The 20,103-nt window shown below is 38.8% G+C and overlaps 1 protein-coding gene across 4 annotated transcripts in view; it reads right to left on the bottom strand.

Annotated features, from left to right (window-relative positions):
- Positions 1-20,103, bottom strand: part of NR3C2 (nuclear receptor subfamily 3 group C member 2) — a 351,146-nt gene that overhangs the window by 126,476 nt on the left and 204,567 nt on the right. For 2 of the 4 annotated variants that reach the window (XM_075860365.1, XM_075860367.1), the window contains exon 3: positions 8,636-8,787. In XM_075860365.1, coding sequence (XP_075716480.1) covers positions 8,636-8,787 — 152 coding nt within the window. The remainder of the gene's footprint in view (positions 1-8,635; positions 8,788-20,103) is intronic. The other 2 variants (XM_075860366.1, XM_075860368.1) reach the window with 1 other exon arrangement.

The raw sequence follows: 20,103 nt of genomic DNA, 5'->3' as shown, positions 1-20,103 counted from the left end.
CTCTCCCCCTGAAGTGCAGCTCCAACGCGGAGGTCCCGCTCTCCGCAACGCCAGTCCCAGAAGCACCAGCAGTGTTCACAAGTCATTTATAACGCATAACCGCTGACTTCAACCAACACATCAGGGGGTATCCACTAGTTTATTAGGTTATGCCATCCCCGGTCCTGCTCAGGATTTTAAAAAGTCCCAGATGACCCCCTATAATCATTACAATTATTATTAAGGATAATACAATGCCTGGATAACTCCTTTAAGAGATCGGCTAATTGGCTAAGCTAACTAAACAGCAAGATGCAGCTAAAAAACCTAAGGGAATGTTGAAAAACAAAACAAAAAAAACCTGGTGCCCTAGAGTCAAAGATTATTGTGACAGGAATTCCTTTAAGGGGAACCGGTCACCAGAATTTAACCTATTAAACCAGCAATACCTGGTGGAAGTGGGTGAAAAATAATTTTTATGGAACGTATAATTATCTTCTAAGTAGGCTCTGTACCTTTAGCACTGTTTTTTCAGTCTTCCTGTACCTAAAAGGCGTGAAATGTTTGCAGACCGTTATCTATAATGTATTGCATGAGTCACCGCTAGTGTTACTAGTAGTCATGGGCATCCATTGTGTTTCATGCCCTCTCCCCATATACAATGTACTATTTGAAGCAATATATTTTGTAGGATTCTAAAGGGGTATTTAGGTTGTCCTCCGCATTGGTTGTGTATATTCATTATCTGTTGTTTCAGATTCCGGGAGGTCCACCGACTTGGACTTTTTAGCTAGGGAAAAGACCTGGCTGACCAAACTTGATTTGGCTTTCAAGCATGATACCACAGGGGTAGATCCCGATACCAGAGAGAATGTCGCTGCCCTTAAAAATGTTTTTAGAACCCTTTTTCACAAACGTGTCAAAACTTGGTGGAATAAGGCTTTCTTGGAGAAATACCTACAACGTGGCCTCTTACCTAGAGGCCTCCGTATTCAGGTTTTTCCATCGTTCCCGGTGGAGGATGATACCTTTGTGTCACGATGGGAAAATGCATGTAACACAGCATCTAAGACCTTTATGGAATTGCTGGTTGGCCTGGACAGGAAGACTCTTGAAACCATTGATATTGATATTCAGTCGACACAAACACAACTAAAGGATAAAATGAGTAGTGAGGAATTTGGAAACTTTTTCCAGTCACTTGAATCCGACATGGACAAATGGGAAAGAGAGATACAGGACACCAAGAAAGGCAAATTCCAACGTGACAAGATTGATGAGTCCTCAAACCGAGTGTATAAATGGCGTAATCCTGGATTTAAGAAGGTGGCAGCCTTTAGAAAGTTGTCCATATCGTCCGGAAATTCTACATCTGAATCAAGTGATGCGTCCCAAGGTATGAGAACGCTAAGTACCACAGACCTTAGGCGGTTCAATGGGAATAACTATAGGGGCCGACAAAGACGCAAACAAACAGGATACCAGATGGAGTCACGGGATTTCGGTAGATAAAACAGGCAAAGGGAGGACCCATCCGATACCCCTGCTGACAATGCAAAACTTAAAAAGGTAATTAATTTATCGGATCACGTTTTCTCATCTATTGATATGGGGGTTTTATCTAAGGGGATGACCTTTGTGCCTGCCTCACATTTTGACACTTTCAGAGCGATAAAGGACCTTCACTTATTTGCCCGGACACTTCTGTTTAAGAGATGGTACCATAGAAAGGATGAAAGTAGTAATTTTGAAACATCATAAGAACTGGAGGCATTACGATGCCTAGAGCAACTTTTGGACGAACAAACACAGCCCCCAGCAGGTAGGATTCCGATTTCTATTAGGAAACGCTCTACTCTATTTCCACCATTTGCAGTGTGTCCTCCTATTGATTTGTTAAATTGGTGACACAGGAGTTTGAACAAATTCCGGTGTCCATTAAACATGACAATTTGTCTATGGCCGAACGTAAAAGCCTTAAAAAGCTGAGGAGACTGCAGAATGTTATATATAAGCCAGCAGACAAAAGGTGGTAACGTAGTTGTCTGGCCAACGGATATGTACGAGAAAGAGGCGTATCGACATTTGAAAAATCCTACCTGCTACAAAAAGCTGACATTTAATCCTATTTCGTCCTTTAGCACAGCCCTATTGGGCATCCTAAAGGAAGCTCTGAATAATGGCATCATTTCCGCCGAGCTGAGGGAGTGTCTGATTGTACAAAAACCTGCAATAGCAAGCCTCTATCTTTTACCGAAGACTCACAAAAAACTCTAAAACACCACCCGGTCGCCCAATCATCTCAGGGAGAGGAAACATATGTGACAACATTAATAAGTATGTGGATGCCATTCTGAAACCTTTGGTGGAAACGCTTCCCTCATATTTGAGGGATTCGGCTGATCTCATCCAAAAATTGGAGGGGGTCCACCTCGAACCTAATATGCTGTTAGCCACCTGTGATGTCGAGTTATTACATACTAATATTAGACACCAGGATGGCTTACGTGCAGCAGCATATTTTTTGAGAATGACCAGTATGGACCCTGCAAATATTCAATTTGTACTAACCATACTAGAGTTCATAATGACACATAACTTCTTCACCTTTGGTGGTTCATTTTACCTACAGCTCCAGGGCACGGCAATGGGGGCGGCATGTGCACCCTCCTATGCTAACCTCTTCCTGGGGCTGTGGGAGAGAGACTTATTTTTGTCCGATCAGATGCTGTCAGTGAACAAGGTTGTACTTTGGACCAGATTCATCGACGACATTTTTCTGATATGGAATGGTACCAGGGAAGAGTTTTATTCCTTCATGGCAGATTTAAACTGCAATGATTTCAACATCAAATTGACCTGGAGGTTGGAGGATAGGCCAGTGGATTTCTTGGATATACTCAAACGTGATGATAGTAGGTATATACAGACGGATGTGTATAGGAAAGAGACATCCGTCAATTCATATTTACATGCGTCTTCTTCCCACCCCAGACACATAAGGGCCATTCCAACGGGCCAATTTCTTCGGATGAAGAGGCTCTGTTCTACTGAAGAAGATTTTGAGAAGCAGGCGGTAATAGTGAGGCAACGGTTCCTGGATAGGGAATATAGCAAGAAAAACATACGGAAGGCATACCAAAAAGAATGTAAAACTAGCCGATCCAACCTACTGCAGCCTGTAGCCAGGAAAACATTGCCCGTACAAACAAGGTATGTGACGACACACCATGACAGATGGGGAGAAATGGTATAGTGTTTATCCAAATACTGGCCCATATTGAGGACGGATCCTGCTTTATTTGAGTTGCTAACTTTGAGACCTGCTGTAGCCTCTAGATGAGCAATGAACCTCCGTGACACTCTGGTTCACAGTCATTACTATCCCAATAAAATAAAACCTATCTTTGGTGCAGGTTGGGGCTGTTGACCATGTGGACGCTCTATTGCTTGCCAGAATATCGCTGAAAGTGAGGCATTTTGGGATGCGTCAAATAAAACCAAATACAGAATCACATGGCCCATTACATGCAGCACCAAAGGGGTGAATTACTATGCACAATGTCTGTGCTCCCTGATCTATGTTGGGTTGACCACAAGAGAATTCAAGGTGAGGATACGGGAGCATGTGAATGGGATTGAGGCTGCCAGAGGAACTAAACCCGAAATGGTGGACCTGCTGAAAACCACACCTAGAAATTTCTTTTTCCATCATGGGTGTGACTCTACGGGTCTACATTTCATTGGTATTGACCACATAGAAGTGGGCCTAAGGGGTGGGTCTCTGATGAAGAGACTTTTACGCTTAAAGGCCCGGTGGATCTGGAAACTCAAAACCATGCATCCAATGGGCCTTAATGAGAGTTTGGGCTTTGCGGCATTCTTGTAACTGGTGTTGGGATCTCTCGTGTGGTGTTTTTAGGTGTCATTGAATGGCATGATGATTTTAATTATATAAGAACTCTTTTTTTTATCTTTATTTCATTTAGGTCCTGTGATCTAATTGATGACTCATGAGCTTGTTTAGAGGCCTTTATGTGTCCAAGATGAACATTTATGGTACTTATTCAATTCGGTTGAATCCTGTATCCAGTGGCTGACAGACCTTTATTTTCTCCTCATGTCTATTTTATTATTTATTATATTGTACGCATGCACATATTTGTTGGTACAGTGCTTACGAGTGTTATATTTTTTATACAAACACACACATATATATTTTATGCTTTGCAATTATTTTGGAGAGATACATATATACATTAAATATGCATATGTGTGTGGTGTATATATATATATATATATATATATATATATATATATATATATATATATATATATATATATATATACATACACATACTACCGTTCAAAAGTTTGGGGTCACCCAGACTATTTTGTGTTTTCCATGAAAACTCACACTTCTATTTATCAAATGAGTTGCAAAATGACTAGAAAATATAGTCAAGACATTAACAAGGTTAGAAATAATGATTTTTATTTTAAATAATAATTTTCTCCTTCAAACTTTGCTTTTGTCAAAGAATGCTCCATTTGCAGCAATTACAGCATTGCAGGCCTTTGGCATTCTAGCTGTCAATTTGCTGAGGTAATCGGGAGAAATTTCACCCCATGCTTCCAGAAGGCCCTCCCACAAGTTGGATTGGCTTGATGGACACTTCTTGCGTACCATACTGTCAAGCTGCTCCCACAACAGCTCTATGGGGTTGAGATCTGGTGACTGCGCTGGCCACTCCATTACAGATAGAATACCAGCTGCCTGCTTCTTCCCTAAATAGTTCTTGCATAATTAAGAGGTGTGCTTTGGGTCATTGTCCTGTTGTAGGATGAAATTGGCTCCAATCAAGCGCTGTCCACAGGGTATGGCATGGCGTTGCAAAATGGAGTGATAGCCTTCCTTATTCAAAATCCCTTTTACCTTGTACAAATCTCCCACTTTACCAGCACCAAAGCAACCCCAGACCATCACATTACCTCCACCATGCTTGACAGATGGCGTCAGGCACTCTTCCAGCATCTTTTCAGTTGTTCTGCGTCTCACAAATGTTCTTCTGTGTGATCCAAACACCTCAATCTTAGATTTGTCTGTCCATAACACTTTTTTTCCAATCTTCCTCTGTCCAATGTCTGTGTGCTTTTGCCCATATAAATTTTTTCCTTTTATTAGCCAGTCTCAGATATGGCTTTTTCTTTGCCACTCTGCCCTGAAGGCCAGCATCCCGGAGTCGCCTCTTCACTGTAGACGTTGACACTGGCGTTTTGTGGGTACTATTTAATGAAGCTGCCAGTTGAGGACCTGTGAGGCATCTATTTCTCAAACTAGAGACTCTAATGTACTTGTCTTGTTGCTCAGTTGTGCAGCGGGGCCTCCCACTTCTCTTTCTACTCTGGTTAGAGCCTGTGTTTGCTGTCCTCTGAAGATTTCCTACAACGGTGTGTACTACTCCCTTCAGTTTCTTGGCAATTTCTCGCATGGAACAGCCTTCATTTCTAAGAACAAGAATAGACTGTCGAGTTTCTAGCCATTTTGAGAGTTTAATCGAACCCACAAATGTAATGCTCCAGATTCTCAACTAGCTCAAAGGAAGGTCAGTTTTATAGCACCTCTAAACAGCAAAACTGTTTACAGCGGTGCTAATATAATTGCACAAGGGTTTTCAAGTGTTTTCTAATCATCCATTAGCCTTCTAAAACAGTTCGCAAACACAATGTACCATTAGAACACTGGAGTGATGGTTGCTGGAAATGGGCCTCTATACACCTATGTAGATATTGCATTAAAAACCAGACGTTTGCAGCTAGAATAGTCATTTAGCACATTAACAATGTATAGAGTGTATTTCTGATTAATTTAATGTTATCTTCATTGAAAAAAACTGCTTTTCTTTCAAAAATAAGGAAATTTCGAAGTGACCCTAAACTTTTGAACGGTAGTGTGTATATATATATATATATATATATACACACATATACACACACATACACACACACACATATATATACATATACACACATACATATATACATAGATATATATTTTGTTCACATTTAATCGGTTCACTTTATTAACACATATATATTTTTTCATATATTCTTTGAAGTATTATGGGTCTTGTTTAATAATGCACATGTATACATCAAAAAAATAAAAAAAATGTTTTTGGGATCTAGTCACATAACACGGATAACAGGGGTACGGACGTATGTTCTGTTCCCCCTTTTGTTACAGAATTTGGTTTCATATGCACTTTATGCACATACATATAGTAACATCGTCTCACTCACTCATTTATTTTTTGGATCTTATATAGGCATCTAATTTGGTGATTTTGTTTTGGATATGATATATAATAGTGATCACATATAAATTTTTTATATTCACTAAATACATTATAATTTATTAGATATTTCATCATTTTTTGTTTCATATTTTGTATATATATTATGTATTTATAATCTTGTATATATATATATATATATATATATATATATATATATACACACTTTACATATTTTTAATATTTTCATTACTGTTAATATATATTCATATTTATATATTTCTTATTTATTGTTATGCACATCTTTGTCACATTTTTCATGTTATTTTATTTTTCATCATTTTTTATTTTCTTATATTTTATTTTCACATTAATTAGTATATATTTTTCATTCATTGTCTCATTGGGCATCTTTTACGGTTTATTCATCATGTATTAACACGTTTTTTGTATATATGTACAATTTTTATTTTAGTGGATATATATGTATATATAATTTTTTATTTTTTTTTACATTTTATTTTATTTATACACTATTTTCATATTTATTTTATAGATGTATATATATGATATTTTTGCAATATAATATATCTAATAATTTTTGTTATGGGTTATGCGTTTGTTATATATTCTTTAATAATGATGATGTAAGATCATATCATAATATGTAAGGAGATAGGGAAAGGACAGGGACAGATTACTCATCCTAATATTGGTGTAAAAATTATGAGACTCCGGTAATTGTTTAAATGTTTGTATATAATTATTCATTATATTTTTTATTCTGTACACTGTTCAAGGGCCCCAATCAGACGATTGAGAATATACGGTGATATCCCCTTATATCATCTGCATCAGATGAAAAGTGGTTATTTTGGATACTCAGGCGCGGTCCCAATTGTCTGCATACAAAAATACTAACAGGGATCGAAACTTCATGTAAATTCCTTTACCATTTGTATTACATTTTATATAAATTTAAAATTATTATTGTTCTAGATTTAAAAAAAATAAAAAATGGCAGAATAGTTTTTTGGTCACATCTCCCACAAAAAATTGAAAAAGAAGTGATCAAAAACTTGCAAGTGCTCCAAAATGATACCATTAAAAACTACAGTTCGTCCTGCAGAAAATAAGGCCTCATATTGCTGGAATAATAAAAAAAAAAAAAGTTATGGTGACACAAAAGAAATGTTATTTTTACAGTTAGTTTTTTTTCTTGTAAAACTAGTAAAATCTAAAAAAAATGAAATATAAATTTGGTATCGCCATAATCGTATTGACCCGCAGAATAAAAGTTAAAATGTTGTTTTAATGGCATGGTGAACGCCGTAAAAACAAAAACACAAAAAACAGAGGAATCACTGTTTTTTTTTTCATTTTCCACCCCACAAAGATTTTTTTTTCCCGGTTCCTAGTACATTATATGGTACAATAAATGATGCCATGAAAAACTACAACTCATCCCGCAAAAAAATCAAGCCCTCGTAGGCCTATATCGACGGAAAAATAAAAAAACCTACGACTTTTGGAATGTGGGCAGGAAATTTTTTTAATGAAAATCTGAAAAATGGCTGCGGCAGGAAGGGGTTAAAAACACAGCTTTGCTAGAATTATTTTTATGTATATGACGAAGAGGCCAGATCGACCTTGAAATGCCCTGTACGTTGAATACATTTTTTACCTACCCATGTGATGGTGATAGCACCCGCCCTGCATTTTTCCTATATTTCCGATGGTTCATATGAGGCCCTGACCCAAGAATCCTGCGGGTTGGAGCAGCTGTCACGCCAAGTGGACTTAAGTTGGCTTTGCTAATATATGCATACCAGCACTTAGAGGACATGGTTGCTATTGACCGCGGCATCTAAGGGGTTAAACCCTGCCATCGCAAAAGGATCTCCGCTGTATATTACTTAAATGGGCGGCGCGGGAATCTTCGTTACACATGAATATATTATGATTATTGATATCACAAATAGTATACTGTCCTCTTCATGAACAACTAAAAATCTTAAGTTCACAGAGAAAATAAACTACCATGTTATTGGTGGTTGAGGTCAGCTCTTTCATGTAACATTTCCGTATGGTTTATTACACAAAAATTTTTCAGATAGCTCACTTTATATAATAGAAACAAGCATGCAGACCTCCACAACGCTTTACTGATGGAAGAAAAAGTAGAATGCACAGGGATGAATGTAGACAATGGTCATTACAGAACAATGCATCACACACAAACAATAGACATTGTTAGCAATTTAAAAGCTTCACAATGGACTGCACTGTAGGCATGCTGGCACATAAAATGTTACAAAATCACAAAAACATTGAGAAAATAGTAAAAAGTTATCACCCACTTGAACATTTACCTTCCACTGCTCTTTTAAAGAAGACTTTACAGCTTCCACAGGTGACTACTCCATAATGGCATCCAGATGCCTCGTCCCCACAAACCAAACAAACTTTGGAAGGTCTAGATGACCCAGTTGACATGGTCCGTAGGGCAGAACTAGAAAAAAAAAGGCATTCAATCATAAGTGACGATACTTAAAAAGTCAATAGTATATAGGATAGTAATTTAGTAAAAGTGTTAGTTGTGTTTATTATTTGTCAGACAGTTCATAGATATACGTGCTAAAGGGAACAGGTCACTAGGTTTGGAGCCACTAAACTACCACCACAACGTTATGCAGCTGGGGTTCCAAACATGCCCACGTCAAAACCGAGGATTTCGGCAATAGTCCGTGAAAAAAACAACCAACATATTGAAATTAGTCCAGAAGATGAGACCACCGGTGTCCAGCACATGTGCACTGCACAGATGAAGCCAAGGACAGTAGGTCTCGCTTCACTGCACATGCATAGTGTACGGTCCCCATCTGCGTAATGCATATGCGCCCGACGCTGCTGGACTGTTCTACCAGACTCAACTAGAAGTTGTAAGTTCCTTTATTAACTATTTCTGAAACGTCCGGTTTTAACCTGGGCAGGTTTCTGGAACAGTCGGGACAGACCATCTAACTGGAGAGAGAGAATTACTGTAGGTGATCCCTTGGGGGAGGGGGGGAGCACGGTATATTAGCAGAATAGATGAAGAATAATTACAATGCTGCTCATCATCTAAAGTTATTGTTTACATTTCATTTAATGTTCTTTTAAGTTATGGAGGAGTTTGTGCTGTCATTCTGCACTGTATTGAATGGATCTTACTCATTAATACATAACTATATACATCATACATCTGAATATTGGAATAAAGTCAAAGGTTACAAACACATCAACTATTACTTTCTAAACAAATGCTCACATCAAACACAAAAGGATTTTCATGCTGCTCTTCATGTACTAAAAGAAAATAACATTTTTATTTTGTAACAGCATTAAATCTCTGCACTTTAACTTGAAATTCAGTCAGTCTGTTCAAGAAAGCTGTTTCTTGCACAACATGTATACACAGATGGCTTAAAATGAAATTCTCTTGCATCAAGTCTGCAGCATGCTGTCAGATCAATTCCCAATCACTTCACTTGACCATAACTCCCGAAATAATGAGACGAATAAAACAGACTCTTTCCACTCCCACAGAAAGCATATTGGACTCGTGAACTTTTTTTAATGAATGCATTTTGTCTTTAGTTTAAGGGGTTGCCCAACACCATGCCATTTTTTTAAACACGGATTACAATAATGTAAAATAACAAAAGTATCAATACTTACTTACCTGATCAATCTACGGCCACAGCTTTCCCAGTAAACGTCGGCCTATGTTCTTCCTGCTCCAGCGTGGACGTGTCGACACATGGGACTGCTGCAGCAAATCATTAATGCAGCGGTGAGGACACGTCATAAACTGGCGCAGGAAGAACGGAGACCGGCGGGGTACCCATGAAAGGTCAGCATGGAAGCGGCAGGGGATCAGTAAAGTCAGCATGACTTCTCTTGTTATTTTATAACACTGTAAGCTCTTTGTGGCTGAACAAACCTTTTAAGGCCTCATGCACACTACAATATCACATGTCTGTGTTGTATGGATCCGTAATACACTACCCATAGCCCGCTAAGGGCCCGTAGTGTAACTCCACAAGCTTTTTCATGTTTTTATACAAAATCTGCCAGAAAAAAAAATTACAATTGTATTCCATTACATGCTGTATAATAAAGATATTAGCATTGCCTCTAGGGTAGAATACATTGCTGTATGGAAGCACCATATGCCAGCACACAGAGTCTAAGGGCCCAATATTATCGACCTGAAGGCACTCTGTGTGCTGCCATCTAGGGTCCATGCATGCTGCAATGCTTTGTGCATGTACGCCAAGTCCGAAAGAAAAAAATAAAATAAAATGCTGTGTAGTGGAGGCTGGGGTTCCTGTAAAAAACAAAACAAAAACAAACTATCATGATAGAGCTCTAAAAGGAGTATTCCCATCGCAGACATTTATAGAATAGCCATAGGATATGCCATAAATGTCTGATAGATGCGGGTCCCAGCTCTGGGTCTTGCACCTATCTTGACATTGTGGATCCCCCGACCCCATCTGGTGACGTGGCCTGGTCACCGCATCCGGGCGGAGACTCCGTTAAAAGATAGCTATAAATAGAGAAACCGCTGTTACTCCCAAGTTCAGTAAACAGCACTGAAACTCCCATCTCGCTCCTATGGGAGTTACAAAAACAGACTAGCTCAGCGAGTTCAGCTGTATATGAAACCCCAACCACTTCTTCACCGATTCCTCGCCTCAATGTGGCCGCCAGCGGCCATCTCATTAGGCGGGGAGTCCCCCCAATCTAAAAGGTGCAGGTTTCAGACCTGGATCCGGCCTCTTTCAGACATTTATGGCATATCCTGTGGCTATGGCATAAATGTCTGAGATGGGAATACCCCTTTAAAACTTATTTACTTTGACAACGGTTTCAGTTCCACAGGAATGAACAGAATATCTTGTTGGGGCCATTGTGTTCCATATTTTACAGTCGTTTTAAAAAGAAAAAAAAAGAAAAAAAATTCTAGAGTGAGCCTAGCCTAAGAGAGGATAACCTATATTTGATAACTACTGTATGAAGTGTACACAAGAGAAATTACATACAAATTTTCCTAAAAAAAAAAAGAGACAAGACACTGTTACAACCAGCTTCTTCATGCACTAGAGCCCCCATGTATTGTGTAATCCAAGTAAAACTCGAATTCACTATGAACATTAAGTAAAACAAAGTAACTGGTTAAAAGCCATTTCCAAGACTTGGATGATTAAACAGACACAATTTAACGGTGTTTATGAAGTCTCCTTGGACCTATCTATTGTCTCAGTGACTACAGATCTCACACTTTGAGTGATCATCAAAGTCATTGTGAGCCCTTAGGTACAGTGGTAAACCCATACTGCAGCTTATGCCACATGTGAACACAACAGATTTTTCTTTTAAGAAGTACAGCTTCTACAAATGCTACTGAGCGTGGTATGAAGAATACTCAACCTATTTCATATGTCAGGTGATAACCAAATTTAATTTTTCATTAAACACAAACTGTCAGAAACAAAAAATTAACTGGAAATAAAAAAATTATTCGGGAAGCTCGGCTGTTTTCATAACTCCTATAGAATTGAATGGAGAGAGAGGCGCACATGCTGCAACCCCCCACCACAACCATTGCGTCTCAATTTTGTGTTGTAATAGTAAGCACTTTGGTTTGAGATATTCCCATGGATTACACATGGTTTCTCACCCAAGTTGGTATGCATTGATATTGTATCATGTCACAGAGTGGAGTTAACATTAAATGGGATAACACATTAGGTGCCAGGTTTTGTTTTTTATTAGCCAAAGTCAGGAGAGGAAATCTGTTGCTGGATTCACACAGCATTTTCATTGGCATTTTAAAAGCTTTTTTTTTTTTAGGTAAAAAATGCTGCAGCCAGATGTTACGTTAAAGTCCATAGTGGAATATTGAAGCGTCTACATAAATGGTATTTTGGTTCGGGACACTTTGGTGGCGTTTTTGGTGTCAATGGTGCTTTATCAAATGGGTATGGCTTTTTTTCTGGTGTTTTTCCATAAACAAAAATGCATGTTACATTTAAAAATACTGGCATTTTTACATGCAGTTTTTTCATGCGGCTTGATTGCCAAAACAGAGGTCCCAGTTTCCCTTAAATGGCCTTCATATGGGTGAACATACTATATGTTAAGTGGCCACCATTTTGAGCTAAATACACTGTTTATCACACTATGTCTTCAGTATAAATAATATACAGAAGGCATAATTATAAAAAAAAAGAAATAAAACATTTTACTATGAACCTAGCATGGACATCCACCGTCATTCAGTTATGTAAACCTACTAACTGACAAGAATATTCATTCTCAAATAGTGAGGTGCAGTTCTTTATTCTGGTGGCAACAATCTTTGGTTTAACAACAGAATTTATATATTTTGTGCTTATTTTAATGTTATACTGAGTTCAGGAGACAAATGAAAGTTACATTTTACATTTTGCTATGGACTTTGATCAATGGTGATGTCTACACGTCACATTATAATTGATCTTGTACATAATCTGATCGGCGCTGTAATGTACATTACAGCAGTGTTTTTTTATTCAGCAAATCTATAATTTTTGATGGAGTTATGACCTATATTAGATTTATGCTAATGAGTTTCTTAATGGACAACTGGGCGTGTTTTACTATATGACCAAGTGGGCGTTGTACAGAGGAGTATATGACGCTGACCAATCAGCGTCATACACTTCTCTCCATTCATTTACGCAGCACATAGCGATATAGCTATATCGCTATGTGCAGCCACATAAACACACTATAATGTTACTCAAGTGTCCTGGCAGTGAATATACACCACCTCCAGCCAGGACAGGATGTCTATTCAGAATCCTAACACTTCTGTAGCGTCTGTGTGATATTTACAGCAAAGCAAGCGTAATCTCGTTTTAAATGAGAGGTTACATCGTAGTCTCGCGAGATTACGCTTGCCGTGATGGAAATATCACACAGACGCTACAGAAGTGTCAGGATTCTGAATAGACATCACGTCCTGGCTGGAGGTAATGTATATTAACTGTCAGGACACTTGAGTAACGTTATAGTGTGTTTATGTGGCTGCACAAAGTGATGTAATAAGATCACTATGTGCTGTTTAAATGAATGGGGATAAATGTATGACGCTGATTGGTCACTGATTGGTCAGCGTCATACACTTCTCTCCACGACGCCCACTTGGTCAAAAACTAAAACACGCCCAGTTGTCTATTAAGAAAGTAATTAGCATAAAGCTAAAATAGGTCGTAACTCCGTCAAAAATGGTCACATTTCTAAATAAAAAACACTGCTGTAATCTATATTACAGCGCTGATCATATTATGTAGGACATAGGCCACTTATAATGTGGAGACAAAGCCTCTTTAATTTACTTGGAATAAATGTAAGACAAATAAAATATATTTTTTATGTTACAGAGAAATCATAAGACATCAACGCACAAATTGTTTTCTCACGTAAACAAAAAAAACTGATAAATTAAACTGACGTTATGTAGGTAGATCGAGTATAAACTTCATATTCTACAAGACGAGTTTGGTTATGTTACTAATACAAATTGAGTCTCTCTTTCAGAATTCTTGACTTATGAAAAAAATCAAAGCAGATTTGTTTCTTTTTCTATCTCGTAATAAATTTATAGAGACTGAAGTTTAGTAAGAATGTAATAATAAACTTTAACAGCTGCAGCTCTGCAGGGCAGCTCTGAGGGGGAGTTATGCACGGCAGCTGCCAATGCGCCCAGTCTTTGAGCGCCCAACTCCTGAGCAACATCCTCCTACACCCCTCAGCATGTACTAGATCAATCTATTACAACTCTCTGTATTGACAGGGTTCATCCATAACAAAGACGGTAGTAGCAGGCTGTCACATCATAAATCCTATGGATAAATTGCCATCGGCTAAGTAACTAAGGTATCTGCAGGTCACTTTAGTCAGAACACAGTGGTGCACCTGAGTAACGGGTTTAGCCACAGCGGGATACTACATCTGGTCAGTGGGGAATTACCCATTCTGATACTGGCACGGTGAGGGTATGTGCACAAGCAAACTCAAAAATGTCTGATATGGAGCGGTTTTCAAGGAAAAACCGCTCCTGATTTTCACACGTTTTTTTAAGCCACTCGCGATTTTGGCTGCGTTTTTGGAGCTGTTTTTGTATAGAGTCTATAAAAAACTGCTCCAAAAACGGCTGAAGAAGTGACAGGCACTTCTTTTTCGCGGCCGTTTTTTTACGCGGCCGTTTTGAAAAACTACGGCTTACAAAACGGCCCGTCGGAACAGGACGCAGTTTTTCCCATTGAAATCAATGGGCAGATGTTTGGAGGCGTTCTGCTTCTGATTTCAGCCCCAAAAAAACTACGTGTGCATATACCCTTACAGTAGATATATCAAAACCACAAAAAAAAAAAGACAATATAGCAATATCACGAGCAACAACCACCAACATTCATAGCCAGACCACTAATGAAAAATCAGCACTCCCATAATGAGTATGATGAAATATAGTGTGTGATACAATATTTTTTTTTCTATTTTGGGGACGGGTAGTGTGATTTTTCGAAGAGACAAAATGATAAAACTATACATACAGATTTTTTTTTATTTTTACACATTTTTATAAAGCATATTCAACTATTAACAAATCAGACTTCTAAATTCCTGAAGTATTGTGACTGAAAAATCGGGAAATAATATTACTGCTTAATATTATAGTTCAGATATTTCTATTCCAGGTCCATTTTATTGTTTAATGGAAAATACTCAACAGAATATATATTATTTTTTTTTCTTGAAGTAAAAGCAAATGTGGTGAAATAGAACAGCAATTTTTACAATAGTTTTTGCGCCTTCATACCTTTAGGTTAAAAAAAAAATAAAAAAAAATTAAATTTAAATAAATTTAAAAAAAAAAAAGAGTGCCAAATGCAACAATGCTATGCATCAGCAGCGGTTTGTCCCTGCCTGCATTAATACTTATCTTGGACGTTACTTGGTTAATTTTTAGGCTTCGTTCACATCTGCGCTAGGGCTCCGATCCGACGTTCTGTGCCCTGGCCGACACAAATGGGTTTCAGTTTGTCTCCGTTAGTCGACCACGGTATTGATTCTGTCAAAACGACGGAACCCTTGCACAACGGAGACAAATGGAAACCATTGGCACCGGATCTGTTACCATTGAAGTCAATGATGATGGAAACGGAAACCTATGGTTTCCATTTGTGTCTGTCAGAGCTCCACATCTGTGCTAGTGCTCCAGAACAAACGAAGCCTTACTGATTAAAATGAGAGAATATAGCCATGATTAAAGTATAATTACATAGCACAATACAGTGTCTTTCCTAGCAATTCATAACCAGTTTCTACCATTTAAGAGCAGAGCTTTATGAATAACCCACTCTGTGATGTTCACATGTAGCTGAGCCAGTGAATGTCACTCTTGCCATCTTTGCCAAGTCCCTCTGGCCATCAACACAAAAGTTAAAAAAGAAAAAAAAGCTAGAGGCGACATCCAGTCCTTAACTTAGAAAAAAAAAAACACCACCACCTGTACTTTACTGGCGTAGATTCAAAGGCAACGATTTAAACCCCCCCCCCCTCAATTTTAAAAATAAATAAATAATGGCTTTATTAAGCTACAGTAAGCTTTCAACTGTAGTGACACTATGTTATGCAGATAAATATCTATTACGAAGTGTGACAATAAATAAGACAAAAACACTGAGCAGTTGCTAGGCAACACAAAAGTAGAATTTTTTTTCACAAGGGACCAAGTTAAAAGGGCATGCCCAGAAATAACTATTACACATAATACAGTTACCAATATACTTTCTTCGGCCAACGGTTCTAAGGACAATATACATCCGGTTTCATTTGATAGTAAACTTGATTTGTGTGTGCAGTTGCTTTAATTGTCATCAATGCGCAATACCAACTATACTATTTAATCATTATAACCATTTCATGGACTATTTAAAAAAGAAAAGGAAGGGGAGGTTGTCACAGATCCGCCTTTCTTACTAGTATACATTATGCTCTTATGTAACAGAGCAACATTTAAGATTAGGCTCAATCCTTGTAATTCTTCCCCTAATCCTCTCTTTTCCTTTTATTCTGTTTTATGTTACAATTAATATTGAGAAATATAAAGTTCAGCCACACCCCTTTAGTTAAGCCCCCCCCCCCACACTACCTTTTACCAGATGAAAATGGAACCTATCAGGAGGAGATTCACCTGTGTCCGCTGCAGGAATTATACAAGACTTTTTCAGGAATACAGAAAACCCTGAAGACTGACAGACCATTGGGTGCAAGTTTATCTCCGGTTTAAATTTATCATTTACTTCTAGATTTAGTGGTCCTTCGATAGATAAGTTAACGCAAAGTTTTTTTAAATGTTGCTCAGTTTCCATTTTTATTTTTTTTAAAGTGATAATATAACTTTTTATAACCAACTCTCAAGTAGCCGTTGGGGTTCATACACTGAGTAAACCTGTAGTAATTACAATAAAATTGCTATTACCATGCCTGATGCGCTAATTTGCATATTCAGAAGTGTCCATTCAAGAAAAGTTAAGTTATACAATCTGTCCTGATAATTCACCACGCCATCCAGCAAAAAAACGTATAAGTTAAAGTTGTTTTTTTTAACAGGGGAGTCCACAGACAACGTATAGCATTGATCAGAGGCCTCCGTTCCAGCCATCCAGTAAAAAGTAGTACATATTTTAAATGGTATCGTATAACATGGGAGTCTATGGTATCTGTTGGAGGTTGTTTTACTTACATGTCTGTTTAACATCTTGTGCTACACATCTCGTCATGTGTTTGGTTTAGCGATAAGTAAAGGGAGTACACATCTGTAGATCACATTATTGAAAGGAATTGCAGCAATGGACGCGGCGATAGTAAATCTGTTACACATTTGGTATTTATTGATTTTTCATAATAAAGCATTTTGAAAGGGTAAAAAGTTTTTTTTTTTTTTTTTTTAGTTGGGATTTTTATTTATTATTATTATGAAATTTATGAAACTCTTTTTTCAGTCCCACTAGGGGACTTTAACGTGCGATCATGTGATCGCTTTTATAATAGACCGAAATACTTCTGTATTGCAGTGTATTATTGCCTGTCAGTGTAAAATGGACAGGCATCTGTTAGGCCATGCCTCTGCCACGGCCTAACATTTATTAACTAGAGGCAGACCTGGGGGCCATTGTTAGGGTGCTGGTGGGGTGAGAAAGGGAGTCCCCTCCCTCCAAAACCACTACGATGCAGCGCTCGCTAATGAGCGCCACATCTAATGGGTTAAAATGGGCGAATTTCAATCCGCCTGCTCAAGCAGCGCTGCTTCAAGCAGCGCCGTAAAAGGCATATGCATCAGAATAAAGCCCGTTAGTGGCCGCCATGAAAAGGCGTACAGGCGGTCACTAACGGATGAAGGCTCCTGCTGCAGCCAGTTTCCTTACTGTCAAACACAGGATTGTGAGGAGAAGGAGGGAGGGACAAGGCTGATCTCTTGGGGACACACGTTGAAGATTTCATTATACAGTATATTTAGCAGCTTTGCTTGTAATACGAGACCAAATAAAATAAAAAAAAAAGGAAGAGATTAAGGGAGAAATTGCAGGGATTTTGTTAATTTCTTGTGTTTATTTTGTACAATTAGGCCCATTGCACATGACAATGCCTGTAATCACGGTCCGTGATTATGGGCACAGCCGGCAGTGGACTACCGTCCGCATTTGTGGGCTGTCCTCCCATTAAAAAGTACGGGAGCACAGTCCGTAAAATAAAAACATAGGACAAGACTATTTTTTACGGATGGTTTCTTTGGCACGGACACCTTCCCGTAAATGTACGGGAAGGTGTCAGTTGGCCATAGAAATGAATGGGACCGTAATTACGGATGAAATCTACGGTTGTGTGCATGGGGCCTTAGCGTTTTAGTGTTCAGCAATTATCTGATTTTGTGCTGTCAACATAACGGCTACAAATATTTTCTCTGATATGCATGTGGGCTTCAGTATTTGACATGTCAACAACCAAGTGATGGTTACTACTATTGCTTCGTCGTTAGAGAAATCTAGCCACAGATTTATATAACAATGAATCGTTCAACAAGTTAATTACTTATACAGAAAGGTGAAACTTGTAAACTCCCAGCCCTGGTTTCTCCCATTGAAGGATGTGACTCAATTTGATTTCAATGAATCCTGGGAGGACGTGTGCTTCTTTCAAATATGATTTCCAAGTCCCGAAAATTCAGCGATTCAGGTGGGGGTCCTCCTCGGGGACTTCACCTTGGTTTGTAGGTTCCACTTCTCCGGGGGCAGTAATTCCGGGAACGCCACAGGCAAATGAACCGGCAGCCACGATGGTATTTCCAGAGGGGTGACCCTTAGCACAGTCCAGATTTTGTGTAGGTCTTCCGGTTGCCTTACCACAATGGGTTTACCATTATCCATCACAGAAAGTCCAAAGGGATACAACCATCTGTAGGGGATGTGACGTTCTCTCAAAATATCTGTGAGCGGTTTCAATATCGGCCTTTTGTTTAGAGTGCTTGCTGCTACATCTTGAAAGAACAAAATTTTGCAGTTGTCATAGTAGATTCCTTGAGAGTCTCTCGGTGGCTCTCCTGGCGCAGGTTTAGGCCTAAGTGCTCTGTGAATACTCTCGATAACCACTTGGGAGGCTCGATCCACCCCCAGTAGATCCGCGAAAATTGATGCGGCTGCTGCTCTCAAAGCCTCTGGTGCCACACTTTCCGGCATCCCCCTAAGCCTAATATTCTTCCTCCTGTTGCGGTTCTCCTGATCTTCAAGCTGAAGAAATGCAGAATTTAGATGTTCCTGTTGGGAGATAACCGTCTGTTGTGTCACTGCACTGTGGGACAGTAAAGCAGTATGAGCATTTTCCAACTCCTCTACTCTGTGGCCGATGTGTTTTACATCTATTTTGATATCAGAGAATTCTTTCAGCATTGGAGATAAGGCTTGAGCTAAACATTTTTTGAGAAAAGCTCTAGAAATATGGCATGCATCCGATTCATCGTATGTAGTAGGCTGAGCAGTAGTGCTCTCCCTATCCGATTCACCATCCTGTGACACTTCCGTATCTTCTTCATGAGCGGATAGGTGACTCCCAGCCAAAGAGGAAGCAGAGTGCTTTTTGTTAAAGAAAGATCAACTTCATGTTGACTTTTGTGCTTTTTAGGCGTGTGATGAACATCTTTGAGCTTATCTTTGCCTGTTTTCACCATCTTGTATTAGTTTTGTGGTACTGAAGAAAAAAAAAAAAAAAAAAGAGTGCATATCTCTTCAATGGTAGTTATATGTAGCTCATTAAGAACAGCGCTTACAGCTTCCCAACTACCTCCCTAGCAATGGAGAAGGGAGGAGGAGGGGGTCGCCTAGCAAATAATATGTGATGTTAGTCCAAGTGACTGCGCTGTATGTCAGATCAATAATAGAGCTTGTTCACTAGGTATGTTCCCAGCGGTGAAAAAATTAGAGCGTTGCTCTCATAAGTAGTGTGATATTATGAAGAAAAGCTTGGGGGTATGAGTGGCACTTTCTCTGAAGTCTTTGGACGCTGGTCTGCAGGTTTCCAGCCTGGGCCTAGTCTCCCCAGACTTCACAGTGAGGATCAAACTGCCAGTGGGACTCAGGCAGGTATACGTAGTGCGAGTCTCAGTAGTAGAACGGCAACTGCGTCCTCAAGGCAGCTGTAGCTGCTTAGTGTATATTCCCCGGTACCTGCTACTGCT

Source organism: Rhinoderma darwinii, chromosome 1, assembly GCF_050947455.1.
Source record: "Rhinoderma darwinii isolate aRhiDar2 chromosome 1, aRhiDar2.hap1, whole genome shotgun sequence".
Classification (NCBI taxonomy): Eukaryota; Metazoa; Chordata; class Amphibia; order Anura; family Rhinodermatidae; genus Rhinoderma; species Rhinoderma darwinii.
This window is presented reverse-complemented; position numbering and strand designations above follow the sequence as displayed.